The sequence below is a fragment of the Durio zibethinus genome, chromosome 17 (genome assembly GCF_047325235.1).
Source record: "Durio zibethinus cultivar Kanyao isolate XHJ-2024 chromosome 17, ASM4732523v1, whole genome shotgun sequence".
Classification (NCBI taxonomy): domain Eukaryota; kingdom Viridiplantae; phylum Streptophyta; class Magnoliopsida; order Malvales; family Malvaceae; genus Durio; species Durio zibethinus.
This window is the reverse complement of record NC_143178.1, coordinates 23,237,577-23,262,663: the sequence shown is the minus strand read 5'-3', so window position 1 is coordinate 23,262,663 and position 25,087 is coordinate 23,237,577. Positions and strand designations below refer to the sequence as shown.

Sequence of the window (25,087 nt, the reverse complement as noted above, 5' to 3'; positions counted from 1 at the left end):
ATGTTAGATTTTTAATTTTAATAATTAAAATTTAAATTTTGATAATTTTTAACTATTAAAAAAAAAGTTAAGATGGGTTTGGAATTTTGGAGTGATAGCAGAAGCGGCATAGGGCTAGTGGGCTCAGCTATGGGTCAATGTCCCACCAATGGTGGTTCTTTGATTATGGCATATGACTCAGGCATGGTCTGAATAGGCAGAAGAGCTCCATTAAGCATAAAGCCAAAGTAGGGCATCTTATCTTAGTCAGAGATATTACATATATATATGAGGCATGCACAGAAGACAAGGAGTGGCCAAATCTTTCCTTTGAAGATGTCTACTGGTCAATTTGAGCATATCACTTTTGAAAGAGCAGGCTATAGCAGGCCAACACTCTTGACTCTCAAGTGAAGTTTCTGCAAGCAGTAGCCACTAGCCATTTAGCATATGCCAAACACCACTACACATTTCTTTGATATATTAATCACTTTTGAAGCTTCTTCTATATTAGTATATATAGTATGCATAATTTCACTTTAAACTTTGCAAGCAAACCAACATCTTTAATCTTTTGTTGGTAATCTGTTCAATCAACAAATTAACAGCATGCAGGCATCATCTGAATTAATAATTTTTCACCATTTTTTACATGCATATTTAGGGTTCATTTAAACGGACGATGAGATTGAAATCACTGATAACGATAAGATTAATAATTATAAAAGTGATTATATTCTAAAGTATAATTAAAATAATATATATTTTTTTACAAAAGAGTCGCACTTTGAAAATAATAAAAAAAAAGTTACAGATATTAAGGATTTAAATTTGTTAGATAATACTTTTTAAGAATGATTATATAAATCGAGTTAGGCTCTAGATTCAATTAAAGTAATATTGGCTCAAACATTACAGTGCATAAATACTCAATGTCTAGGCATTCATAATGTGCAAGCATATGATTTTTAGAATACCATATATTGTGCCAAAAGGCAATCATATTATTCCTTTTTTTTTTTTGCCCTAATCGCTTTGTATTTGACACCTAACTCACCTATAAGTGCATAAACAACAAAGAAGAAAAAAAAATCGGACAACTTATGCAGCTAAACATTGCACTGAAATGCCGGCAAAGAGGGCACCAAAGTAGGGATTTATCGCAAGCAGACGCGATTATCAGCTGCTAATAAGACATTCATGTTGTGGTTAGTTAAAAGAAAAGCCGGCTGAATTGGTGCAGTAATTCTATTAAAGCTGGCATAATCACCCAAACTCATCCTCTGTTTTTAAAAATATGCAAAAGCTCTAAGCAATCATAGACAGGTTTGTACTAAGTAATTTGTGTGTAGGGTACTGTTTCATGGGGTAAGCAATCCCAAAGCTAGGAAAGACACTACATAAAATATGTTCCTAACAAGTTAAGTTTCACATAACTAGGTAAACCCCAACTTGTACAAATTTTTAATAAGTTAATAATGCTTAAATCATCTTGTTTTTGGTAATTTATATCAAGAACTTTATTAGTAACACACTTCATACATAAAAGGAGTCCAACCATAAAAAGTATCCTTTGGTAAGATGGGAGTTTTTCAATGGGAGCCTTATCCATGTTTGACCTCCATAAGCCATTTATATGTACAAGTGGCTTGTGAATAGAGATATTTACTAGTTAAGTTGAATCGAATTCAAACTAAATTTATATTTAATATTAATAATTTATATATTTGTATAAATCTGATTCGATTTAAAATTTTGGATTTTAAAATTTTTTTAAATACAACCTAAATTAAAAGAATCTTCAAACTTACTTATTAAATTTAATTTATGTAATAAAAATTAAAAAATATGATTAAATTAAGTTTAATAAGATTATATTGAATTTACATAAATATAAATATTAAAAATAAAAATTAAATATAAAATTAAGTTTGATAAAATATATTTTATTTTTATTTTTATTTTTTATATATATGTAAATTAATTTTTATATAATTTACACATATATATATAAATAAAAATTACATACATAGATGTAAATTTGAGTTGAATCGAATCAAATTTTAAATTTTTTATTTAAAATTTAAACGAATTTAAAAATTATATTCAAACTCATTTAATGATTTTTAATTTTTTATTTAAATTCTCTCTAAATTTGATCAAACTTTCGAATTTAAAAGAATGATATAACCCTTGATAATGTATACTTGTGAATAAGGCATTCCTTCAGTAACTTGAAGAAGCGTTTACCAATGTGGTGAAAGGACAGTCAAACAAATCCTTTCGAAGGAAGATTTTGCAATTTGGTGTTGGAAAAGAAAAGGGTATTGTACTACACAAATTCCTAATAGAATTGTTTCTTATCCTTTTATAACATTGCTTTTTTTTTTATTCAATAGAGTTAACTCTAGTGAACACGAAAGCAAGATAAAACATATGCATACCTACATTAAGTACATTAATAATTTGTTTATTTATATTTATTTATTTCATATTATATATATATATATATAAATTACTATACCATAATTTATACTTACTTATTAAATGCAAAATTTATTTTTTATTTTTATTAAATTTATATATATAATTTATTAAAATTTTAAATTATATTACTTTCATATATTTTTTACAATATGTATAAAATTATCTAGAGATAAATACCTTCCTCACAATTTACTTTTTTTTTTTTAAATTAAGATGATAAAGTCTTAATATAAGTAAGAAAAAAAAAAATTTGGTTCGAAATCAAATCTTTAATGTCCCCTCAAATATCTTTAACTACTAAATTAATGGTTCAGAGACTTTCTCGCAATTTACCGTCTTAGGAAAATGCGAACAACTTTTATTTTTTCAATAAATTTTTGGAAAAAGAAGGCAAAAAAGAAAAATCCCATGCTTGCAAGTTGTAGACTTTAGTAAATGGAGGATGTCAGATTCAGATATTTCAACGAAATTACCTACTCAAGCCCAAATAAATTTCTTTCTAAACAAGCTGTCCAAATTTCTTTCTTTTCTCTTCATATCCATTAGTCATACAGCAAAAGATGAGCTACATCTTTCCAAATTCAAGTTAAAAAATTTGTATGTGACCTATACTAGGAAATTTGGTTGCACATATTTGGATCTCGAAGGAGCAAAAGATTACATTGATTCTAAAGGAAAATAGTGCTATAAAATTATTGAAACAAAGAGATAAAGAAAAGGCATTGTCTTGTGAAACATTTGGGAATGCTTATAGGTAGATCTGATAAATTTAAAATATGATATAATGAGATAATATAAAAATAAAATAATTTTAAATTTTAAAAAATTTATAAATAAATTTAATAAAATAAAAAATATATATTTTATTTTTATTATCAATATAAATTATAATATATAATTTTTATATAAAATATAATATAAATATAATATTTTATACTGTACGAATCACGTCTAATTAATTACAATCGATAGATAAATATGATAAATATTTGGAGTGATTTATAGATAGATATGATAATTTAAAATTTAAAGTATGATAATGATTTTTTTTTATATCAAAAAGATAAAATTTTAGTACAAATAAGAGAAATAGAAGAGGTTTGATTTAAAATCAGACATTTAATGTCTCATTAAATACCTTTAACTACTAGATTAAAGGTCCGGAGATAATAAGATAATAATATTATAATATATAAATAAATTAAATAAAATAAAAAATATATTTTATATTTTATATTTTTATATTAACATAATTATAATAAATATTTTTTATATAAAATAAAATATAAATATAATATTTTACACTATATAAATTAACACGAATTATCATGCCTACCTAAAGATGATGCAAATGAAGAAAAAACTTACTAATCTGCCAGCTCCCAACTGCAGAATGAAAGTACACTCATTTGTTAGAGATCTTCCCAAAGTACACTCTTTTCCCAAGTCCCACCACCCAATCAGATCACTCCAAATGACACTATATTAAACTGAAATGACCTGATAACCCTCATCATTAGTAACCCAAACTTACAAGAAATTTGCATGCCCTTGGCGTTGGTTAGGTGCTCTACTCATTTTTTCAATGTGGAGTATGAAGAATGAAAGTTCAATTTTCCAAATTTATAATTTTTTTATTTTTAAAAATATTTCTAAACATTCCACTTTTTCATTTGAATTCATTAAAAATAATAATGATTCAATTCAACTTGAATTCGATTTAATTTTCAAATATTACATAATATATCTAAATTTAAATGAAATTTTTGTATGATCCAAGTAAAATGGAATCAAATTTGATTTGATTTGATTTTTTTTTAATTTTTATTTCTTTGAAATTTGATCTAAATTTAATATATATATTTAATATTTAAATTTAATAAAAAAATTTAATTCAAATTTTACCAAACAATGATTTCAAATTGATTTTTGATTTTTTAAGTTTATTTTCTCGCCCTTTGGATCCACCACCAAAACTATAAAGAAGAAAGGCCGGAGATGGAAGCTTTCACCTGGGGTGTGTGGGGTGTTTTTATGTGTGTCTGTGAGAGAGAGAGGGAGAGAGGGAGAGAGAGAGAGAGAGTGTGTGGGATTGACTATTCCTTAATAGCAAGACAAAGGAAAGAATAGTTAGGGGCAGTTAGTTTTTTTTTAGTAGGTTCCTCAACCATAGGGATGCTCGACTGGACAAATCAAAGCCATTGGATGTTTGGTGATGGCGTAGGATTCTCAGTTGAATACACGTGCTACCATATCTTTCCTCTCTCTCCTTTACCTCTTCTTTATCTTTGCCTCCATGCATGGATTTCTCCTCCAAATATAATCAAGTTTTAATAAAGAAAGAGAGAGAAAGAAACGCTCACTCCTTTTTTTTCTTCTCATTTGGTTTTGTTCATCGCCATCATTAACAACAAAGGTAACAACAAAGTCCCCCGCCTCTTCCAAGTTTTGATCCTTTGTTCATATTTCAACTACCCCAAGAAGCCTTATTAAGAGAGAAAAAAAAAGCAGGTAGTATAGTTAATTCAGTTAGGCTCTTTGGTTCACTTTGTTTTGAGCTACCAGATCTTGTTCTTTCCCCAGAATTCTATGAAATCTGAGATATTTTCTTGTCTAGTCAGCAAAATCCGTCATTTTAAACAAGTGTGCTATCAAATTTCAGTTATTACCTCAATTTTCTGATCTGGGGTCTCACTATTTTTGTCTTTTGAGTTCTCTGTTTCATTACCAATTGGCCTTTCTTTTTTAAAGTGTAATGGGATCAAGAATTGAAGCATTGTTTCCAATTGTTTGACCAGATTTAAAGTTTCAAAACATTTTTCTTCTGATCTGTGTTTTCTTTCTGGAATTTTGAATTATCTTTTCCATGGAAGAAGTTCAAGAATTCAAGCATGTATGCAAGTTTTGTAGCAAGAGCTTCCCCTGTGGTAGATCCTTGGGTGGTCATATGAGGTCTCACATGACTAACAACAATAATTCAGCTGAAACAGATGACAAGCTCAGCAAGAAAAAGCTTGTTTCTGTCAATAATGTTGGCAATGATGCCAACACTGAAACTGGCATGGAAGCTGGGATTAATGGTGGTTATATCCTCAGAGAGAACCCCAAGAAGACATGGAGACTAGCAGATTCAAGTGAAGCCAATTCAGTTCATGACAAGGTTTGCAAAGAGTGTGGCAAACGTTTCCAATCTTGGAAAGCATTGTTTGGTCACATGAAGTGTCATTCAGAGAAAGAAAGAGCTTCCAATAACAGCTTGGAGGAGCAAGATTCTTGGACTAGTGGTAACCAAAAGCTGGTCATGGATAGCCAATCTGATAATGAAACTGCAGCTCCAAGCAAACGGAGGAGATCCGAAAGAAGAACAAGGTACATGGGCACTGCAAATTCTTCTACCTTCTCTTTAACTAACCATGTTTCCTCTTCCATGTCTGAGATTGAGCAAGAACAAGAAGAGGTTGCTCTAAGCTTGGTGATGCTTTCTAGAGATGTGGGTCATTGGGCTGGCTTGAATTCTGTTGCGGAATCTTCTGGCAATAACTCTGTGTTTTTGGAAGCTAAAATCGAGATTAAAGCTTCCATCCGTAATGGCAAGGAGACTAGAAAGTTGAAAAAACAGAAAGAGAAGAAGTTGGAATCTGCTACAGTGGATTCTGAGACTTTCCAAACTGGAGCTGGACAACCAGAATTTTGTGCTTCTGGGCTGTCAAAAACTGGGGTTATTAGAGTAAATTTAGTGAAACAAACAGGAGTGGATCGAGCTCAACTGGGTTCCAATAAGTTGAATTCTAGCAAGAGGAAGTTACAAGAGTCTTATGATCCTGAACTGAAATCAGGTTCTGTGAACAAATTGACAAATGATGTTCTTGACACTGAATTCTGTAAGGATCCTCGTAAGAGAAGCAAGTTTGAATGCACTACTTGTAACAAGGTCTTTCACTCTTACCAAGCTCTAGGAGGTCATAGAGCTAGCCATAAGAAAATCAATGGCTGCTTTGCTTCAAGAATTGACAGCAGTGAAAATAGCATTGAAACTGAAAACTCTCCCAACCCAACAGTCAAATCAATTGGCAATGAAACTCCCATTGCTCACTTAGCGACAGACACTGATGATAAGGCTGAGATGAGCTATGGGGTTAAGAAGAGCAAAGGGCATGAGTGCCCTATTTGTCTCAAGGTTTTCCCATCAGGCCAAGCCTTAGGTGGTCACAAGAGATCTCATTTAGTTGCTGAGGCAAAAGAAAACCAAACAATTGTAATTCAAAAACCAATTCCAGAAATTCGTGACTTTCTTGATCTTAATCTGCCTGCTCCTGTTGAAGAAGAAACCAGTGTTCATGTGGGGTTCAAGCCATGGTGGGTTGGAAGCAGCCACAAGCACGAAGCATTAGTAGGGTTGATTTCTAACTGAGTTTCCAGATCCTTTCATCGCCATGGTTTGCCAATAAAGATCAAGAGTGTACGCTGTAAAGTACGAAAAAACAAAGCTTCTGCATATTATTTCATTCATTCTTTACAGATTCAAGAATTCACCGAAGGTACAGCTCAGGCATTCCTCAATCTTACAAGTTTTCAATTAACTTCTGTTTGTTCTTACATTCTCTATTCATTCTCAATTTGCTTTCTTGGCCTGTTGGCCATAGAATAAGTCTTTTATAGCTGCAAAATTTCTTGCTCATTTATCTGTTATGACTAGAAACTTGGATACTGTAATTGAACATTTCAAGCTTTACTTTTCAATGAAAAGCAGCTGTTTTTGAGGGCTATTATTTTTTTCTTGGCACCAAAGGAGAAATGAGTGAGGAGTTGAAAATTGAATTGGTGTATGAAGTCATGGGGGAAGACAAAAGCATTTTTATATTTGTACACAACTATGGCATGTGAGCTCAAAGATTGTTGTTTAGTCACCTACCATAAAGCATGACAACCCATCTCACTTCTCTTCTCTTTCTCATACTTAGGGCCAGTTCCAAGGCCTTTCTGATGGCTATCTTAGGGTACATATGGATAGCACCCGCCGTGCAGTTGCTGTAGATTACCTGAACGATTACCCTTCAGTTTGGGACTAGAGGTAAAGTGTCCTGTGAATAACTGGATCATAGGGCAGTCCACTGTCCTGATGTAAAAATGTATAATCCCGTTGATTTTAATCTCACCGTCACCATATCAAATCTCAACTGTAGTAGCCAGTACACTAATTCTATTAATTTATATGTCTTTAGTCCAAAGGCTAAGCTCAGTTAGAAAACTTCCTGACTAACCCTGGGAAAGATTAGATTGGACCAAATCTCCATGTTTGGTCATTAGATAGTTCAGCAAGGTAAAACCAGTACAAGCGCAATATCAGTTGAAGATATACCATATTGATCAAACCAAATGACAAATTGAGCCTAACTCAATTCAACAACTTAGTTCAGTTAATGGATGCACAAATTAAGGTCTAATCGCTTGTCCCTAACTTCCATAATCTTAATTTGACTCAAACTCTGCACCAATTACGGGCCTAATCTGACACATACATGGCTGCAATGGTCATGAATTACTGCTGCTTTTTTTTTCTTTGCAATTCAGAAATTAAATTGAGAAAAGTAGTAGGAAGCCACAACCATGATCATAGACATTGGTTCATTTCTTAGATGAGGTTCATTTGGCCACCAAGCCAACGGTCTTAGCTATTGACAGGGTGCTGATGTAGGCCAATGACATTGCTAATGCACCAAATTCCCTTGCTTTTAGTAGCTGGCATTGGCAGTTGGTGCTGGCTTCTTTGTCAATTAGTTTCAAAACACAATATGAAAAAGACACATCAAGTGATGTAGTTTAAAATTTTAATAAAAATCATAATCTCGAAAAAAAAACCAAATAATATGTTATATATTTAACGTGTCATGATTTAATAATTTTCATCTTTTACAGATATTAAATACAAAATAAATAACATAATATATGAATTATCAAATCTATAAAAAATTAACCAATAATTTCTACCAAAGAAAAATTTTGTATATAGTAGTATTTTTATCAGCTTTATTAATAGTAGTTTGTTTTGGTTTTCAAGTTAACCTTCCAAGAGGAAGTGCTTCCATCAAGGTTATTCAATTTGGACAGGTTTAGCAAGCAAAAACAAAAACTAAAAAATAAAAAGTGTGAGTGAAGATTGAAAAAGAAAAGCACAAGGAAGCCTGATGCCATCTGTGAATAAGTTATTGTTGTACTTCTTCATGGTACTATGGAATTTCTTTTTTTTTTTTTTCCTTTAACTTTTTCTTTGTTTTTCTTTAGGTCTTTTTTATTGGACGTGACTCACGTTATGAAGTTTAGGCTTCTGCGTATCTAAGGATAGGTTTGATTCCATTGCTTTCGGTGCGATGTAATTAATTTTGTCCTACTATTAAATTTAAATATTAATTTTAATAAAATTTATTTAATATAAATATTTTATTAATTTTTTTCAATCATAATTATAATAATAAATTTTTTTAATTTTATCAAAATTAATTTTATTATCAATTCAAATAAAGCTTAAGTAAGCTGAAAGCTTTAAGCTATTGGTGCTTTGGTTATTTGATGATTTAAGTCAAACTTCGTTATTAAAGTCAAATTGGTTCGGGGAATAAATTTTACCTAAATCAATTAATTTATATATTTTTTAAAAAATAATAATTAATTAATTTAAATTTTAAATTTTAATAATTACAATTATTTTCTCATTTTTAAATTATAATTTTTTTATACAAAAAAATACGTCGATGTTCTTATAAATTAATTATGAATATTATCATCATAATTTTTGAGTTGTTCTCTTTGTGCAGTTGCAGTACTCTTCAAATTAGTATTCTTCTTTTTGCCATAAAATATTAAAAATATTAGAATTATTCTGGTTTTATAAAATGAAAAAAGAAAATTTTTATGAAAATAAATAAGATTAATATCATAAATAACCCCTAAATTATGTGAGATATCTAATATGGTATCTGAATTTTAAAAATTTTTAATATAATATTTGAATTATAAATTTATTAATAAATACGATTTTTATATGATTATTTATCTATCACATGTTATTATTTAAAATTGACACGTTAAAAGTGAATACAATATTAATTAATAAATTTATAATTCAAATATCATATTAAAATTTTTTAAATTTAAATATCATATTAAATATTTTATTATAATTTAAAAATTATCTATAACATTAACTCAAAAAAATAAATTAAACAACGAAATTTCTGATAGCCCAACGGACGGAAGTGAAGTTGAGACGATTGGACCAATTGGGTTCAACTAGGGCCCTCATCTCAAAATGGTCAAATCCATGGGAAGCAACAACGAAAAAATCCCCCCCCCCCCCCAAAAGAAACCGTAACCCTAACCCGGAAAATTCTTCGAATTCACGAAAATATTCCAATCACAACAACTGCAAGAATCTTCATTCACATATTTCCCTCAATCCTCAACTTCTATCCCCAATTCTCTCTTATCATTTCCTCAACCACCAAATCCTCCCTCTCGGCAACTCTTGCTCCTTCCAGGAACCGATCTGTATGCCCGTCCGGGTCAGTTCACGTTAACCCATGTCGAATTTGAAGTGCAGGCTCAATTTTATGAGGACCCAAATGCGGGTTCTTGGAGTTGGATCACTAGACAGGCTGATCCCATTAGATATGATGCTACTGTAAGTTTCTTTTGTCCTTTTTTTCCTATGCATTTTTTTTCTTTTTCTTGGATTGATTAATGTAAATTTTGGATTTTTTACTAGGAAATGTGTTGTTTTTTGTTTGATATTTGGTTTTAACTTTTGGTTTTTGTTCTAAATTGCCTTAATCAGTACTAAGATTCATTTTTTGAAAATCTATATCAGTCATTCCATTTGTTATCCTTAATCTCTACAGTTGAGTAAATGTGTAAGATCTCTTCGCTTGTCATGGAATGATTGTGTTGTTTCTTGATTGACTGCAATTCCTATAATTGTCAGTGACAGAGGAATTTTTTTATTAATGAAGTTTGTGTTTCATGTTTGTAAATATCCTGAAAATGCTACCACAATATGATTTATGCTTACTTTGCATCTATATCCGCGAATATCTATGTTTGCTCAATGATCCGGCTATTGTTGTTTATTTATTTGTGTTTGTAGAGTAGATGAATGGCTTTTAGTCATTTGGGTTGTTTATACTTTATATATTTTGAGGTTTGCAGTTGTCAGTAGTGGCTTTTAATTCCTTTAGTAACAATGATTGGATGAATCAATCATTGGAGAATAATGTAATAGGAAGCACACCAAATCAAAGCAAGCTGATTCAACCACTGCGGTGTGAGGTTTGCATCATTGAATGCAATACAAAAGATGTTTATGAGAAACACTTTATAGGAAAGAAGCATCAAAGGAACTTGCAAGTAAAAATTAATCCCAGTACTGCAATATTTCTGGAAACTTCCAGTACTATCAATAACATAAGCATTGTGGGTCAAACGGGCAATGTAGGTGGAGAGATGATATTTCGGGCTCCTGGTGTGGCGAATGGTCTGCAGTTGGAGAGAAATAAGCAAAAACTTTCGAATGCTGGGGCAGCTGTTGATTCTGTTCGGATGTGCACCATATGCAATGTTGCTTGTAACAGCCATGAAGCATTCACTAAACATCGTTCTGGGAGAAGACAAAACGCTTAGGTTCATGAATTGGTAAACTAGGAAATAAATTAAGATCAATCAATCCACATGGTGTAAAGTCTGCAAAATCAACTGTAACAACAATGATATCTATGCAAAACACTTGTCAGGGAAAACACACCTGAAGAACGTGGAAATATTGGAAAAAATCTAATGACGACACCTGTGATTCTTGATTCTTCTTCGATTGATACATCACCTGCAACAAATCTGATTATTGGACCAGTGGACAACCCATCAGGAAATGATAGCAGTGTTGTTAATGTACAAAAATCAGAGAATAGGGCAGCACAGTCTTAGGCACCCAGAGAGGACATGGAGACCAAGAAAAGAGTACTATGTATAATGTGGTATGCAATAGTCAGAAGGTCTTCAACTATCATCTTACTGGACAGGAGCATGCTGCCATGGTAAAGAAGCAAGCAGGTGCCAGAATACCAATCCTCAAACGAGTACTGCTGCATAAAGACATAGATGAAAAACGCATGGAAAATTTCTATTAGTTATTGACTCTTCTGGTTCATGTGATTTCTATGACTCCCTACGTTTCCTTAATCCATGTCTACATTCACTCCTACTTTTCCTGCTGTACATCATCAACTGCTTAAAATGGATACTTTTTTGGCGCAAAGAAACACACCTTTGAACTGTTTGTAGATGTTGGAGCTTTCATTTGTACTTTTAGCCAACATTAATAAAATTAGGTTAAGGTGGTTAGGCAATTCATTACTGACAAAGATGGAGAAAGCAACCACAAGCAACCACCTTCCTACTCACATTTTTTCCGTGTGGGCGTGAGTGGCTTACTAATCCAACATCATAAAATGCAAATTTACAAAAATTAAAAAAATTGTTAAAATAGTCTGAAAATATTAATATAAATTATCGAAAATATATCACTTATAATTATTATAATACAATTAATCGATTATAATTCTGAATTATGTGAGGTGTATCAAAATTTCATATAAAATTAATATTTTTTATATAATTTTTTACTGTGATTGAATAATTATAAGATTATAATAAAAAAATTGTAAGTGAAATATTCTAATAAATTGTCTGAATATAATACATTAAAATTAAAGATTAAAGGGCAAATTTAACAATATTATGAGTGAATATTGAAATTTGCCACAATATTTAATTTGATTTAATGAAATATTCTATTAAATGTTTCATTATTATATTTAAAATTAATTTTGAATAAAAAAAATAGAATGTGAATATTCTACAGGTACATTAAAAGAAGTTACTATTTGATTGATTATGAAATTGATATTAAGATAAATACTTTTCAAAAATTAACTATACGAATATATTACATATGAAATATCTATATTATATTTTTATTTTATTTTATTTTAAATTAATATTAAATAACTAATTGAATATTTAATGAAACATTTTTATTAAATGTGTATAAAAATCATTAAAAATTAAAAGTATAACCAAAAATTTCAATCAAATCAAAAAATGATGATTAATTTTAATACTTATTACGGTTATATTTATTGATTTGTACTGCATAAGATATTAAAAATTATATATTTATATCATATTTTATATAAAAATATATGTTATAATTTATATCGACATCAAAATATATGAAATATTTTTTTGTTACATTCGTATATAATTATTATTAAAATTTTAAATTATATTATTTTTATATTACATTTATATTATATTAACGTATTGTATTTTAAATTATCGAATCTAATTACGGTAACAAATTTATCTTTTAAATTAATAAAAAAAAATCTTACAATTTGCATAGCAATTTCATTTCGGACATTACTATTTGATTTGGACCAAATTCTTATATACATTGAAACTGGAAGTTAGGGTTTTGGGAAAGTCAAGAAACTACCTGCCAATTATGGATCCCGACCCTACCTTCAATCCTTTCCAATTTAATTTCATAATTCCTAATGAGGTGAGCTGGCCGGTGGCGTGGGCTGGCATCGACGTTGTTGTGTCAAGTTGATGTTTTCAGTTGCATTGTTTGTAAAGACGTCTCCTTTTGTGGATTTTTTAGGCCTTTTTTATTTGATTTATGATACCCAATTCATCAAATCCAGGTGAGTTCTTCTGTTTCTAGTCTTATAATCATGGTAACTTTTTTTCCATTTTTTGGGTGTTTATGTTTGTTTTAATTGATAAATTTCTTTTTTTTTTTTTTGAGTTTCTGACGTATCTGTTGTAAAAGTATCCAATATTACTTGTCTATTTCCTGATGGTTTGTGTTTTTTTTATTTCTTTTTTGTATTTTCAGGTAAATTTTAGACTTGGGTTATAAATAGATTTGATTGATATTATTGCAAATGTCAAGTAGCTCAAGCAGTGATGAAGACAACTCTATCGATGTTGGGGAACTCTTGGAGATTGAAACAAGATGCAGAGAGGTAGATTCTTTGCCTTGTTGTAATTACTAAGAAACATGGTCTTTTAAGTCTCAGGATTCTCCAATAGCCCTTTTTGTTGTCTGAACACTTATGTAAGTTGTTCAAGTTTTTATGAATTTCCTATTGTTTCTGTAATAGTCAAGTTTTAGTGGAACAGCTTAGGAAAATGGCTTCCACAGCTCGAGCTGTCCTCTTTTTCTTTTCTTTCAGTTTTTTAGATAATGAAGCTTCATTAGCTAATCTGTTATCTGGTGGAAAAAATGGTTTTGACCCTTCAAATATTTGAGCTATTGAAGGTGTTTGTTTTTATATTTATTCAGCCATTCACTGTATTTTTGCTTGTGATGATTATGTTAGTTTGTTATCAATCATGAATTTTAATCTGTTTGTGCTGAAATTATATTTTTGTCTACTTTTCTTTTAACATGCAGCTACGGAAAGAAAAAGAGATGTTGAAAGAATCCCGATCTCAGGGCTTTGAACTAATCAGGGTAACTTTTGCATACCTTGGTAATCCTATCATCTGGAACATGCTATGTGAAACGTTCATTATCTTTATATTCCTTTTTTTTTGTTTAAGGAATTCAACCCTGGGATATGTATTTATGAAGCGTAAAAAGTTTTTCCTGTATCGGCATTTAATTTGACATGCCAGTTGTTTTCTCCCTGGTACTTTATAGTCCATTATTCCATTCTCTGGAAAAAAGTTCTGTATCACTTAATTGGGTTTCTGGAACTATTTTTTTTTCCTTACTGTGAACTAAATAGCTGATAGTGAAGTATGGTAACACTAAGCAGCAGGGTATGCTGAAGTTGCTGATTGCCATCTGTGCAGAACTTTTACTAACAACTTTTTGCATCTTGTTTTCTCCACATAACTTTTTGCATCTTAAATTTTCATTATTCTATCTAGATTTTCCTGCTTGTTTAGTAGCGTGATCGAATTTTGACTTGACTTGCTAGCCTTTTGCTAAAGTAACTCGAAGGGCCAATTAATTTTTCCTTCTTTTTAGTCCTAGACCATCTCCTAAGATTTATAAACAAACACCCTGAAGACAGTGCCTTGGCATTGAAAAGGGTCTCTATTCTTTTTCTTGGTGATTGAATTGCTGTAGTTGAGAAAAATAAAAGGAAAACATGTGCCGCACCTTTGAATATTTCAACCCTGAAACCCAAACATAAAGGTAGCAATTGAGGTTTAAATATTTCAATCTTCATACTGTCTAAGTATAACTTTGTTCACTGCAGAGACTAGAACTACATGTGAAGTCATTATCGGAAGCTCGTGTCCAAGACAAAAAACATATTCAAAAATTAGTAGGAGAGCTAAAAAATTGCTCTCAAGAAATAGGTAATGATTCTTTTTTCTTCGAAATATTGCTGAGGGTGTTAATTTGTTGTTGCTTTCATATATTTTACCCAATTGCCTTTCCTATTACATGGAAGTTGCTCATCGGCATTTGTTAATAACTTCCATGCTCCATATAATTATGGTGCTTGTAAAGTGTGCATTTCTCTTTGTGCTTTAAATATGCAACAAATTCTATTCATCTTAAGTTTCCAGCTTAGCTTACTTGAATTGGATTTATATTTAAAAAATATGATAAAAACTCAAATTGTTACCAATCTTTTATTTTTATCATTTCAACTTTTTTTTCTCTAAAATTTTATTGAGATAATCATTTTCATTCCTTATTTTTTTTAACATGGTTATTAAATACAGCATTAGTGTGTCTTGTACTGGGTTTCATTAGCCTTTTAGTCTAGGGAGGGTAGGTTAAAAGAAAGGTTTTGGATCTTGTGGTAATTTGACTCTTTTGTCTATGGAAGTTGTTCACTGGTGGCAGAATATCATATGATTTCTCTGAATACATATTTGCATATGTTTTTCTTCCTTTATCTTCCCATGAATGTGATTGCCTTTTTTCCTCCATGGTCACCCTTATGATATTTATGGCATCATTGTATATTTTATTAAAATTGGTTCCCTTGTAATCTTTGGACCATGTATTAAAGACTAAGTCTGTATGCACTGGTAGGATGATTGTCTGTATGCTGCCTTGCATAACTGACTTAGTATAAGTTACTGTTGCGTTGGTGTTAAACTTATGATGGCATTCTTCTGATTACTTGCAGGACAACTAAGTGCAAGGAATGAAGACATCAACTGCCTAAACGACCATGTGCACAACCTTGAGATCAAATTAGCAGGCATGGAAGATTTACAGGAGAAAATTGACCGGTTGATAGGAGGGTTGAACAGGTCCAACTCTGAGCGCTCGTTACTAATGCAGGAAATAGAGAACAAAGAAGAAGAGCTGCAACAGTCACTTTGTGGATAGAGAAATTGGAGGAGTCAGTTTCATCTATGGCACTGGAGTCCCAGTGTGAAATAGAGAGCATGAAGCTTAATTCAATGGCCTTGGAGCAGACATGCCTTGAAGCTACAAAAACTGAGGAAGAAAATGTTCAAGAAAGGTCCGAGATGAATGTTTTAGTTGAAAAGCTTGAGGTTTAGCTTCAGAATGCACAGGAAATTATTGAAGCATTAGATAACGAAAATAAATATCTAAGAGGAAAGCTTGTTCTGAAAAGAATGCTAAGATATTCTGTCAAAAGATCAAGGAATGGCTGAAAAGCAAGGATAGATCACAACTTAATATGCATTCTGTCTTGATTGAACCAGAAAGCGTGACAACAATATCAAAAGATACAAGGTTAGTTGCAACCTAAACTTTGTTTTATTTTTCCAATAAAGTTACACGGTTATCCTTTCTGATCAAATACATAGTTTAACAGTTTGATAATGTGGGCAGCAAAAGAAGCTTTTATTCGGCAATTAAACATGTTATAAACGTGTTTTTCTTAAACCTATTCAGCATATTCCTGCAAAAAGATATGTGCTCTAAAACTGTCTGATTCAGTTATCCTAAATCATTTAGCAAATATTTAATTGTTAGACTAATAAATATAATCTTGTTGAGGTGGGTTCGGATCTTGTTGAAGCAGTTCTTTGTACGAAATGCTTTATTTAGTTTTGTCTCTTAAAATTATAGGTAATAACTACAAATACTGGTCTACATTTCTCTCTCTCTCTTTGGTACCTATCAAGGATCTGAAAATTTTTTATGAATTACCTTATTAATTCTTTGTAACATTTTTATAATACTGTTGAAGTGGCTGCAAAAAACTCTTTGGTGCACTCCTTTCGGAAGTGGCATTAGTGGTGGAATCCGATTCTAACTTGAAGGAGCAGATTGAAATCGTGTCACATCAGATAAATGAATAGGAACTATAGGTGAAGCAATGTAAGGTACAAATTATGCCATTAAGAGAAATTACATTCACCTTTTATACTGTGATGAGGGGCCAACAACGTGAAATATGAATTTAGTCTGCTCCATTCCCATCCTCTATAGCTTTGAGATTCCACTGCTAGATTAAGAACAGTTGATTTTGAAGATGGTTATTACTTACTAGGAAGAACTAAGAGAGCAAAAGTTAAAAGCAAAGGAAGAAGCAGAGGATCTAGCACAAGAAATGGCTGAGCTGAGGTAGGCTTGCTTGAAGAAGAGTGCAAGTGCCGTGCTTGCATTTAACAAGCATCTTTACAGAGAATAGCTGAGTTGGAGGCACAGGTAATACTGTTATGGTAGGTGAACCCTTTTTCACTGAATAATGTATTTGACTTGGATTCTGATGTGTAGTATTGTTTGCCTTATATTTGTTTGGTCAAGATTCAAAAAAGCTCCAAAATTTACTTGCTGTTGTTCGACATCTCCATGAATCATAGGGATTGACTGTGGTAAGGATTGTTGATGTCCATTAATTGGAAACTGGGTGAGAGGTTGTTACTTTCCTGAATCTTTTTCTTTGTTTTTCTGCCCTTGGGCAGTTTTTATATTTTATTTTTCAATGTCCTACATGAATGTAAATGCAACTAAGTCTAATATTCTTGCACTTACTTGTCAATACACTATCTGTCTATTCCCCATGCATGCTTCTCTATGGTTACTTTTGCCTGATGCTTTCTTTAAGGTTACTTTCAATAGAATTATAGTATTACCTATTTGATTTCTGGACACTATCTGTGGCTTTGATTTTTTCAGGGCAAATCCTGATACAATTGATTGTGGTTCAGCATTCTAAGACAGTTCTGCAAAAGTCTAATCTTGTTAAACAAATTTGCATCATGCATTTATTCACTGGTGTTGGTTCAGTTTGGTGTTTTCTGCCGCCAATTTTTCAACCTATTTGCGTGGTAATTAGCACAATGACCAAACTATATAGTAGCCATGGACTTAGAATCAAAGTCGTTAGTATTATCATACTCCATCATGCTCTGTTAGTTGCCATGTCAAGCTTATGCTTATTGCTATTAAAAAGCGTAAGAATTTAGTTCTCTCCTAAATTCGGTGGTATACTTGTACTCTATTGCCCGTTTTTAGTCATAACTACTGACCGTGTTCCGCTGCATTCCAACAGAAATGCCTTCCAATGGCTAACTTTAGGAAAGATGTATATAATTTGCATTGACCAAGATTCTGGGAAGGACGTATGACAGTATGATGCAGTCAAATATACCAAGGTAGGAATACTGTTATAATAGTGAGCGCACACGTGTGCATGTGTTTCAAATGATGTGTAATTACATAGTAGTTTGTTGTTTGTTGCAGCTAGTTAAGCTTCCAATTTGCATTGGTGTTCTACATTTTTCTTGTACAAATTTCAGCAATGAAAAGTTATCGGTTTTGGGATTACATTGAAAGAGAACACACTGCATCCAGATCTGGCTAAAAGAGTGCTGGATATGGTAAACTTTCTTCCCCCATCTATATCTTCTAAGATCAAGCACTGAATGTAGTCCAGGTTCTAGTGATATTGTGCAGTGAGTTGCTTGTATTGAACAGTATCTTGAAATTGGTTTTATTTGAGTTTAAATTCGTTGAAATTATAAAAAAATATTTTTTTTCTTGTCAACTTCGTAGCTCTGTAGGAAAGAACTTGTCAACCTTGATATCCCAAGCTTTAAGATAAAAGTCATTACTTGTCAATATGATTGTATCACACTTTTTTTCAATTAAAAATTTTTTTCTTTTTAATTGCCATTATTCATAAGATTGCTTTGTTTTAATGCCATTTCGATTAAAACTTACTTGGTATGATGAAATTGGAGTAAAAAAAGATTCTTATTTGTCCTTCACTCATATATTGGTATGGTTTATTTAGATCAATAATAAAATTGATTTTAATAATATTAAATATAGCGATGAAACTGTGAAAATTCGCATCTAACTTATAAAGTATTGTCTTCTTTAATTCGAAAGTCTCACGATTTTATCTTACAAAAAGTGTTTCATAAGTTTTAAGTCTCTATTTATATATCATAATAGGTCTTTAGAATATACCGATGTGTAATTGAAATTGCACAAACTCTCCGGTTAAAACTTGACGTCTCTGTCAAGTTCAACACAAAATATACACAAAAGTACAATATTACACACACACAGAACCATAGAATCAGGATTACACTAGACATTGAGATTATAAATATGACTTTCATCGTAACACTTAACTCTTGTAAGATTTTAGGGATAGTTTTCACGATGTAGTATTTACCTCCCTATTTGATTGATAATCATTCTGGTATCATTTGTGAATATTCGCATTCAACTTATGAAATATTATCTATTTTGACTTGAAAGTCTCACAGTTTTATCTCACAAAAAATATTTCATAAATTTTGGATTTAATTTTTTATTTATATATTATAACAGATTTTCATAATACCTTAACATGAAATTGAAATGTCACAGAAAATGATAAGATTTATTTTATAATAATAAAATTAAATATTATAACGATAAAATTAAAATTAATAATTGAGATATATATTTAAACATAAATATATTAATGAAAATGAAATGAAATATTATAATTTATTGCGTAATCACCCTAAGAAAAGAATAGAATTCAAAGTAGCCCTTTGTATAAAAGAAGTGACCAAGTGATTTTATTTAATTATTATTAAGCCAAGATCTAATCAAATTCCTCTTTGTCTTCATCTATTATTGCATTTATTTTTGTTAATAATAACTTGGTTGGAGAAGTTTGCCGGCATTGTTAATCTAAAATTCAATTTAGTATTTGGATGGAGTCTTGGACATCAATTTTCAGTTGCTATCAAGCCATAACGGAGAAAGGGATGGTTTTTTTTTTTTTTTTTCATTTTTAAAAATTTTTTTTTAAAAAAAATTGATATTTTATGATTTTTAATATAAAAATATGAAAAATAATGTCAAATTCCTTCTCTCATTTAAATTTGTGGGTTGAAGTTCATAACTTCTCAAAACATTAAAAATAATTTGAATTTAATATATTATTATTTGAAATATAGTTTAAAATTAAAATTAAATAAAAATACTTTTTATGATTAAAATAATATTTAAAGACCAAATTAAAAAATTTTAATAAAATAATACTTTTTATTAAAAAATTGAGTTTTGATAATTTTTTTTAAATTAAATCAAACAAATTTATTTACATCAAATCTAATGGATTTATAAAAAAAAAAATTGTAATTTCTTAACGAATTTAAACTTGAATAATAAAAAAAATATTTTTTATCATTTAAATTTATAATTTTATTTAAGAAATTACCATCAATAAAGTGGTTGAAGTTTGGTCAAAATGGGGTGCGTACTACCAAGTTCATGATTGAATTGTTAAAAAAAAAGTAAAAATATTTTTTTAAATAGAAATCCTTTTCAGAAAGTTAAATTACAAAAATGTTATAGATTTTGTATAATATAACCAATTTGTTTATATTAAATTTAATAAATTTATAAAAATTTATCTTTTTACATTTTTAACAGATAAAAGAAAGAGCACACTTTTTAAAAAAAAAAAATTAAATGGTAAGAGACAAGATTTTTTTAAATTAAATAATAATACTAATAATTACAGTCTGGCCAGTTTCCATTTTCAAGAGTCTCTTTTTGAGTATCTGAGGCGTCTCATGCATCCTCTCTCTTCTCTCTTTAAAACTCCTTATGAATTTTTGACAAACCATTAAAAAACTTTTCCTTTCTTTCGATTTTGTACTTTGATCTTCGTTTTCTGTTAAATTTTGCAAGATTTTCTCTGCATTTCCATTTCTTCAGGTACTCCCCAAAGTTCTATCTTTTTTTTTTCTTTCATTTTTGCCTTAATTTCTGTGTATGGGTTGTTTTAGTTTTCTTGCTTGTTCTTGTTGAAACAAATGGAACTTTCAGGTTAACCAAACAAAACCCAGTTTTATTTTCTCTTTTTCTTGTATTATATGGATGATTTTGGTTATTTTTGTCCCTTTTTTTTTTAAATTTCTGGGCAGACTTGATGGATATCTTAATTCTTGATGGGTTTCCTTTTGGGTTTTTTCTTTGATGTTTGCTTCATGGGTCTCTTTTTGTTTCTATGTTTGGTTGCCTGTCGTGAAAACTTAGGGAATCTGAAGGTTTTTTTTCCCTATTGGTCCTTTGTAAAAATCCCAAGTCAACTAAGTGTAATTATTCTTTGATGATAAATTTAGGATTTTAACATTTTTTCTGGTCATGGGTATTGTTGTTTCTGATTATGTTACTTTGTATGTGATTGTTGATCAAGTTCTAGTTTTATTTTGTTGCTTTTGGCCTTTTGAATCCCTTTTAAGTCCCTTTTCTCAAGTATTACATGGTAACTTTTTCCCTTCTCCATAATATTATCAAAAGGAAGAGTGTGAAGGAGACTGCTTATTCATTGAAGGTCCCTCTTTTCAAAAGAAAAAAGTTTTGGAAATTGAACTTCATAATCTTCCTGATTATTTCACCTTTGGTGCCCAGAATTTAATGCATATGTTACCTACTTATGTCATGTTTGGTGCCTAGGATGATGGATAGGATAGTATGATAATCATTCTATGTTATGTTTGGTTTGTATCTAATTGAAAGGGATAGGATTACATACAGAATTCGTTGGATTTTTGCCTTATTTCTCTATATTTCTTTTCTGCCATGATCTAATATGTGAACTTTGATTGCTTTGCAGATTAAATAATATTTGACTTCTTCCTGTCAGCTGCTTGATCAATTAGTATATTTTTGCTCATTGAAAGAATGTTAAGTTTAAAGAAATCTCCATTGAAGACTGCTAAGCACAATTCAGTTGATCCTGGGCTTGTTGCTCCTCGGTCCAACCCTTTTGATTCTGATGACGAGTTGGACAATAAGCAAACCCTTAAACCTTCCAGAAGAACTTCTTCTGAACCTGCGCTGAATCCTCCTAATTTTGGGACTAATCCTTTTGATGATGATGAAGAGAAAGTGAAATTTTCTTCTTCTTCTTCTTCATATTGGCAAACTTCAGCGTCACGGAACAAGTATAAGAATGATTTCCGTGACTCCGGAGGAGTAGAGAACCAATCAGTGCAGGAATTGGAGAACTACGCTGTCTACAAGGCTGAGGAGACTACAAAGACTGTGAATAACTGTGTGAAGATTGCAGAAGAAATGAGAGAGGGTGCCACCAAGACTTTGACCACCTTACATCAGCAGGGTGAGCAAATTACCAGGACCCACAATGTGGCTGCTGGCATAGAACATGACCTTAGTCGGGTAGGTCTTTTGTTTTGAAAGGCAAAACCATATGCTAGATGATTGAAGACTAGCCATAGAATACAAAAAAAAAAAAAATTGGATCACTTCTTTCTTACAATTTATATTTTCATAAAGGTGATGATATTTGGGTTTGTTCATGTTGCTAACATGATGATCATAAAGAGTCCCCTAAAATTAAATTCCGAATGAGGTTTGAGTTTCTCTTTTAAAGGATTGAACGATAGTATTTTCCGTGACGTCACAATCTTGCAATGAAGTGTTCTTGCCATCATGTTCTGAAACTTTAGAAATGGGAAACCCTCCATTCTTCATCCAATAGACTACTTTGTAAGAAACCTGCTTGGGACATATATGATCACTCACCTAACCTACTCACAGCTTTGTAAAAGCTGCTGTCTTACTTGCTTTGCCACCTCCAATGTCTCTGATCTACCATTAGACCATCTGCCTTGACACTGCATGGATCATCTGGACCACCTGCTCATGTTATGTAAGTCACGAAATGTGCCTCTTCAGAGAGATTATAAAGGGAAATCTCTGATCAAACGCAGAAAGTAAACTAGTCTTTAAAATAGATAGTAATGTTAATAGTTTAACTAGAAAGAAAGTAATTGTATCTTGGTGGAATTGCCACTTTTTAAAAGAAAGATGAAGTAGTTGAATATCAGAATTTTCTAACTTTGGAGTACCATGAAAATTTGCTCCTTTATGCATGTTCATCTTTCTTTATCTCTTATCCCTAATCTTTCATTTCCTCCTTTGTGTGAAAATATTGTTTTTGTTTAAATTCACAAAATCGTTTCACTTGATTGTTAAATGGCATCTCTTATCGGATGCTTCTGTGACTTTTTGACGGCATAAATTTAGAGCCTAAGTTTAAATGTCAATTAAAGGGACACTCTTAATGATAGTTTCTTTCTGGTTTCAGGGTGAGAAGCTTTTGGGAAGTCTTGGAGGCATGTTCTCAAAAACTTGGAAGCCGAAGAAGGCTCATACAATACGAGGCCCTGTTATAACAAGAGGTCATTTTTCTTTCCATATCCTCCTTGAATTATCTGCTCTTTTACTCCCCGTATTTTAAAAAACCTGAATGCATGATTTCCTGTAATTAAAGGTTGGCAGTGACTTTGGAATTGTTTTCTGCTTATGTCCTTTTTGTTGCATTTTTTGTCTTAACTGTATGTGTAATTTACTTGGTCTACAGATGATTCACCAAAGAGAAGGGGTGGCCACTTGGAACAGAGGGAGAAGCTGGGATTGAATCATGTTCCTAGGGGACATTCCAAATCTCAAACACCACCCCCTGAACCCACAAATGCATTTCAAAAAGTTGAGGTATGTTGTGTATGAATGGGAGGCATGGAAGAACCCACTAATCTAAGCTTCTTGATGAATATGATATTTATTTCTTCTCTTGGGATTGGCAAAATAGGTTGAGAAGGCAAAGCAGGACGATGCTCTCTCCGATTTAAGCGATCTATTGGGAGAGCTGAAGGATATGGCCATTGATATGGGATCTGAAATTGAGAGGTTAGTTTTTTTGTCAATTTTCTCAAATGGTCATTAGAATTTCAACTTTATTTAGTCTTTCAATCATCTAATTTTACATTGCTAAAGAGGAAGCAAGTCACTTGATACGTCGATTTTCCATTTTGGTCATGAACTCTGGTGTATTTTGCCTGCATTTTTGGTTATATAAAGTAAATTTGACATTAGCCACACTCAATGCTTATTGCAGGCAAAATAAAGGCTTGAATGGTCTCCAAGATGATGTGGATGAGCTAAATTTCCGTGTGAAAGGTGCCAATCAACGTGCTCGTAGATTACTTGGAAAGTAGATTTTCTCTCAAGATTTTGCTTCTGAGACTTGCTTGCTAATGCTCTGCCATCCTTTCTAACCCTTCTGTTTCTCCTACATTGGTAGACAGTTCACCTCTTTACCATTGTTTTTTTGTTGGTTTATCAATTTTCCCCTTTCATTCTTTCTACTTTCTAGTCTTATGACAAACATTAAACAAATATAAAGGATAAATCGAGTCTAACTCAGTTGATTCGTACAATCACTTTTAAAATGTAATCTTTAGTTATCTAAAGTTAAAATTTCAGTACTTATAAACTTTTTTGGATTTTTTTTCCTTTTGAGCGAGATTTATATAATTTTTAAATATATTAGATAGATTTACAATCAACTTGATAGGAAGAAATCACCTGAATTTTAATGTTCATTAAATCAATTTAGTTCGTTTGATTTCTATAATAATTCATTAAATAAAGAATTTTAATTGATTAATTTGATCTATTTTTTATTTTTAAAATTAATAGTTGAATGGATTGAATTAATTGATATTTTTAATATATTTTTAAATATTATATAATATAAATATATATACAAAATTTTATTCACATTTTTAAAAATAATAAATACGACATTGATTAGACAAAAATTATTACAAAATTGATCGATATATTTTTTATCGAATTGATTGAATTGATCTGTGTATATTTATTTGATTACGTTCAATTATTAAAGGGAACTAATTGATTTTTTTTCAAAGAGATTGATTAATTTTTTTTATTTTTTTAAATATATCCAATTTGAAATTCTCCTAAATAAGGGTAAACGTAAATCTAGTAGAAATTGGAATTTGAAATTTGAATTTGGATGATAAAAATTTTGAGATTTTATATGATAAAAAAATTATTATTTCAAAAATATAAAAAAGTAATAATTATAAAAATTATATGAAATTCTTTTTTAAGTATTTTGATTTGATGTTTAAGTCACTTAAAAAAATAAAGCCACCCCCTAATTTTCTTTAATTTTTTAAAAAATTTTTAAAAATAAAAATGTAAAGATATAAAATTGACATTCAAAATTCTCTTTTATCCCTCTTTTATTAAAAAAAA

The 25,087-nt window shown here is 30.7% G+C and overlaps 2 protein-coding genes and 2 pseudogenes across 5 annotated transcripts; all 4 read left to right on the top strand.

Moving 5' to 3' along the window:
* Positions 1 to 4,648: 4,648 nt before the first annotated feature.
* On the top strand, positions 4,649 to 7,232 carry LOC111284123 (uncharacterized). The gene has a single exon (XM_022872847.2). It carries the CDS (start codon positions 5,333 to 5,335, stop codon positions 6,875 to 6,877), a length of 1,545 nt encoding a protein of 514 aa, XP_022728582.1. The 5' UTR covers positions 4,649 to 5,332; the 3' UTR covers positions 6,878 to 7,232.
* A 2,609-nt stretch (positions 7,233 to 9,841) lies between these two features.
* LOC149514130 (uncharacterized) lies at positions 9,842 to 11,795 on the top strand (annotated as a pseudogene). The gene is made up of 2 exons (XR_016328936.1): positions 9,842 to 10,144; positions 10,669 to 11,795. The product of XR_016328936.1 is annotated as an uncharacterized LOC149514130 (transcript).
* A 1,198-nt stretch (positions 11,796 to 12,993) lies between these two features.
* On the top strand, positions 12,994 to 18,519 carry LOC111284033 (uncharacterized; annotated as a pseudogene). Its single transcript, XR_016329336.1, has 9 exons — positions 12,994 to 13,223; positions 13,418 to 13,547; positions 13,979 to 14,038; positions 14,796 to 14,898; positions 15,684 to 16,264; positions 16,725 to 16,860; positions 17,028 to 17,185; positions 17,285 to 18,135; positions 18,224 to 18,519. The product of XR_016329336.1 is annotated as an uncharacterized LOC111284033 (transcript).
* LOC111284026 (SNAP25 homologous protein SNAP33-like) lies at positions 18,224 to 24,288 on the top strand. 2 transcript variants are annotated; one of them, XM_089746640.1, is made up of 6 exons: positions 18,224 to 18,360; positions 21,612 to 22,177; positions 23,109 to 23,202; positions 23,385 to 23,515; positions 23,613 to 23,710; positions 23,919 to 24,288. In XM_089746640.1, the coding sequence occupies exons 2-6, from the start codon at positions 21,680 to 21,682 to the stop codon at positions 24,016 to 24,018; spliced, it is 921 nt and encodes a 306-aa protein (XP_089602766.1). In that variant the 5' UTR covers positions 18,224 to 18,360; positions 21,612 to 21,679; the 3' UTR covers positions 24,019 to 24,288. The 2 variants fall into 2 exon arrangements, with proteins under 2 accessions (XP_089602766.1, XP_022728507.2); XM_022872772.2 differs by lacking the exon at positions 18,224 to 18,360 and adding an exon at positions 20,520 to 20,710.
* The last annotated feature ends 799 nt before the right edge of the window (positions 24,289 to 25,087 follow it).